The sequence below is a fragment of the Lolium perenne genome, chromosome 3 (genome assembly GCF_019359855.2).
Source record: "Lolium perenne isolate Kyuss_39 chromosome 3, Kyuss_2.0, whole genome shotgun sequence".
Classification (NCBI taxonomy): domain Eukaryota; kingdom Viridiplantae; phylum Streptophyta; class Magnoliopsida; order Poales; family Poaceae; genus Lolium; species Lolium perenne.
The window spans coordinates 214,833,167-214,837,473 of record NC_067246.2 but is presented as its reverse complement, the minus strand read 5'-3'; the positions used below and the strand labels follow the sequence as shown (position 1 = coordinate 214,837,473).

The 4,307-nt window shown below is 42.5% G+C and overlaps 1 protein-coding gene across 1 annotated transcript; it reads right to left on the bottom strand.

The window, feature by feature from the left end:
* Positions 1-453: 453 nt before the first annotated feature.
* Positions 454-2,320, bottom strand: LOC127343320 (protein SPEAR3). The gene is made up of 5 exons (XM_051369435.2): positions 1,948-2,320; positions 1,709-1,810; positions 1,021-1,079; positions 838-916; positions 454-755 (listed from the first exon to the last, which is right to left on the bottom strand). Exons 1-5 carry the CDS (start codon positions 2,185-2,187, stop codon positions 651-653), a joined length of 585 nt encoding a protein of 194 aa, XP_051225395.1. The 5' UTR covers positions 2,188-2,320; the 3' UTR covers positions 454-650.
* Positions 2,321-4,307: the final 1,987 nt, after the last annotated feature.

The window sequence follows — 4,307 nt, the reverse complement described above, 5'->3', positions numbered from 1 at the left end:
CCGACACATGCATACATGCCCACAGTACTGACCCATGACACGCTCAGAGAAAATTATAGATCTTCTGACGATTATACACAACACCAAACAACTAATGATGGACCGGCTTACACAAGCTGCATTAGAATTTAGAAGTAGTACAAAACTACAGCTGTGATGAGATAGTGCAGTGATAAAGTGGCCTATTCTATATCCATCTTCTGCATATGGATAGAAAATATTCTGGCATTCAAGTGCTCATGCACATATGAACATTCTCTGTGAGCTCAGCAGTGATGAAAATTGCATAGCATAGATTAATAGCAATCATGTACGGAACTGTGCGGATGGTTCCATGCAGTTGCAGGCAAGAGTCAGCACACCTATGATTGTCTAGTACAATCAAAGCAACTGCAAGGATATCACCTGCAGAGACTCCCATACGGCCATGCCCATACAGCGTGTCTTGATGTAAAAAAAAAAAAAATCGAATTGTTATTCTCTCTCTTTTTCTTTTGCGCATTACACAAGCTGGCAAATCCTTGGTTTTAGCTAGTGGCATCAATTCAGAAACTTATTGCACCACAAGGAAAAACCATCAAGACTAAGGAAAGGAAGTGTCGCATAAGATCAAAGGAGATGAGAACATGTGGGAGGAGAACATTCCAGGATCATAGCTTTAGCTCAAGGTCCACGTCTTGTGGATCGTCAGAGTTCATACTCGTCGAATCCGCTGATCGGCTTCGGTCATGGTGTCCCCTCAGACGGGTGGATTCCTGCAAACAAAGGTTGAGGAACCAAATGAGTCAATTACTGAACTTCCAGTGAATAATGCTTTTGATCAGCCCACAGGCATACCTCTGGCGCAAAGAGCGGCAATGTGACGCCAGGATGCGAGTAATTTGGTGGCCCATAGATATTGCTGCTGCCTGGCGATCTGGTTCGCAGGTATAGGTGAAGGTCGCAACGTTAGTTGGAGCTTCATGACAAGTTACTTGAGGCAATTTGGAACATTACTGAAGATGAGTGCAGTAGCAGTACCTGACGATGGGAGTCTGGAATTCACCATATCGTGTGTCTCCTCTCTCTCCATATGCCATCTATATACACATGATAAAGTGCACGATATCGTAAGAGATCTCGATTGTTCACGTGCATATGGAAGAACAAACAAGATAGGCCGCTGTACTACGGCCAAACACAAAAGCAGATGATAAATGATGTCAGAGAAAGTTTGATCATGTAGATTTTTCATGTTATGAAAATAGTACGGATGATCCTTGTCAGAAGAACTGCTTAGATGGCAATGTCTTCTTTTTCGAGGAAAGCGGTATGACGATGTCAATGATAAAGGAGAAAATAGGTACAAGTTAATAATGAGCGAAGCAGAAAGGTAACAGGTAGAGCTAGCACCTTGAAACATATACATGCAACAAAGAACAACCAATTCAAGAATAATTGTTCATTTGTTTTGAAACAATTGAAAGAAACCAATTCAATGTTTATCACAAAGCAAAGCTCAAATTCTCACTTTGTAGCAATGAAACATAAAAAGTAGTAGTAATTTCTACTGGTTCCACATGCATGTGGCACCTAACTATTTTCACATGAACAACGACTATATGATCAAAGAAAATTCCATTATATTTTCTACCCAGCTATATCAGGTTTTCATGGACCAACTAATTTCTTCCCAAAACAAGACAAAGGGGGGAAGCTGTCACCGTACCCCAAAATTTGGATGGACCGGGAATGCTGAAGAGACGGCGGCAGCATGGAAGGGGGACGATGGGGATGATGACAGTGAGGACGTCGAAGCCCGGGTATCCTCCTGCCCGATAGATCCATTCCAAAGGCATAAGAAATCAGGAACAACCAATCGCACAGGAATCGCATGCAAAACCACATACACAAAATAAACACATACATATATGTAGCATCAACTTTGCAAGATGTGCCTTCACTCACCAAATTGAGGCTGGCCGTTCTGTGGATCAAACTTGGTGGCTGACCTCCGGGAGGCTGGAAGTACTCCGCCATTTCACTCTGTAACCTAATCTTCTCCAGCTGCGCCACGCCGAGCCCCCGCTGCGGCTGCTTTGGCTTGTCGGTGCCGCTGCCACCGCTCCCTCCGCCGCCTCTCTTGCCCCTCCGGGAGCTGGACGATCTGCCCCAGCCCATGCTATCTCCAAAGTTGCTCCCACTCATATCCTAGAAGGACGACCTAGAAGGACGACCTAGAAGGAAGACTTGGAAGAACAAGAGGAACAAGCTAGCTAGCTTGGAGGAAGAGAGAGAAAGAGAACTGATAGATGATGCCCACAGCCCTCTTTTAAAATGAAAGGGAGAGATCTCCTTGCAGACCAATATATCCCAACTCTGTATTATAAGGGAGACTTGCTCTCCCAAGCTTTTCTTGCCGCAAGTTTAATAATACATCTAGTATTCTAGTGGCATGGCCATCTTTTGATTACAGTTAACACCATGTGGCACAAAACCCTATCGCTTGAAATAAAAATCTGGAAACTAAATAAGAAAGGGGGCAATGAATTTTAATTAGATAGGTGGTGATCTCCTAGGATCTTTGCCATCGAATGCATGTCTCCTTGGTTTTACTTAGGAAAGTAATTTACGTGTAGATACTCTTTTTTAAGCCGGCTATTCGGTAGTACGACCTTATATGTAGCAATGAAATCAACAAACCTAAAGTGTTTACTCTTCGAATCTTACTATAATTCTGGAGTAGACTATACAATAATTCATTCGATGGTTTTAGCAATTAATCTTCTGCTACTCTCTTTGTTTGCGTTTATAATCCCCGTTGAATATTGAGTTAAACTTTGACCACGATTTGAACTAATAAAAAATAGGATGTAATAAAAAGCATACTGTTAGATTCGTATTCGAAAGAATTTTTCAGTGATATAACATTTGTGGCATATAACTATTATTTAATATTTTAATTAGTTAAAATCATGGTCAAAGTTTGGCTAAAAATTTAGGGAGACTTATAAACCCAAACAAATGGAATACTATGCATAAGGAAATAAACTCAACTCTTAGAGATTCTATTTTTCATAGGCCCCCGCTCTACATGGAAGTTCTATATTTCTTTTGGCTGATACCTTCAAAGGATACTATAGAGTGTCACTCTTCAAGAGCTAGTCTAGACACCAAGTATACACACAACCAACATAAAAAGAGGCATCGCCAAAGCGGCGAGGGACTCACGGTAGTAGGAAGCAACCACCCACATTGGCAACACGTTGACCTCGAAAAAGGTTCTCCTATAGACACTTCTCTAAAAAAAAAAGAACAACGCACAAATGTCATCGTTGCCCGATCTAACCACATAAGGCATATACTAGGTTTTCTCCCAAGAGAAAGTTCAAGCAAACTCTAGAAACTTTAACAAACAAAGACTCTCTGTCCCCCACTGTAAGGTACAACCAGTGAAGGTAGTTCCTATGGTAAATTTCCACCATGAAGATTGAGACTCAGTACTCGAAGAGCACTACAAAAATGAAATCGCCCTATTATTGCACCCACTTGCGGAGAATACCGCTGCAAAGCACCACACTTGTCACACTCCCCATTGTTGCGTGTATGGTTTTGTGGACAACGCCACACAACAAAACCGTGTGACAATGTGTTGTGAATGCATCCTCGTCTCCCCATGCATTTCAAATATAGCAGAGGTGTTTGCACACTCACATGGTTTTGATGTGTAAATCATCATGCAACCGAAGAAATCAAGGCCATGCAAAGCGAGCTGCCCAACAACTGTCATCGTCATTCCCGCTTGCACTAGACCATAACGTCCTTGAAATTGACTTTATCTCTTGATTTTGTGCTCTTATATCCACAACCTTGTCCATCTCTCCCAACCTTGACATTCCATGTCTTCGGCAATACCCACAAGCACACAATAAATTATCGCTAACAAGCGCTTAAACCATTGTTCCAACAGGCTAGTCACCGTCAGAACATGCTTGCTAGAAATGACTTTATAACACTGACAGGCACAAAACCGGTCGGTGGTAATGTACGTCGATGACGGAATACACTTGTCGTCTATGAGCATAACGTCCCGGTGGAGGAATTCTGGAGAGGACATCCCTGACCGACGCTTATTAGATGCATGCCAATAGTTTGGAGCAGATTACATAGTTTCAAGCTTATTCCGGGTTGTTCTAGTTTCTAACTATGATTCTCCCACGTGGAGATTCTCTCTCGCCCCCTTGGTGATTCTCCCACGTGGAGGTTCTCCCTTGAGTAAGTTCTCCATATACACACGCCGAAAGGATGCATGCTTCTCACCGTTAGCG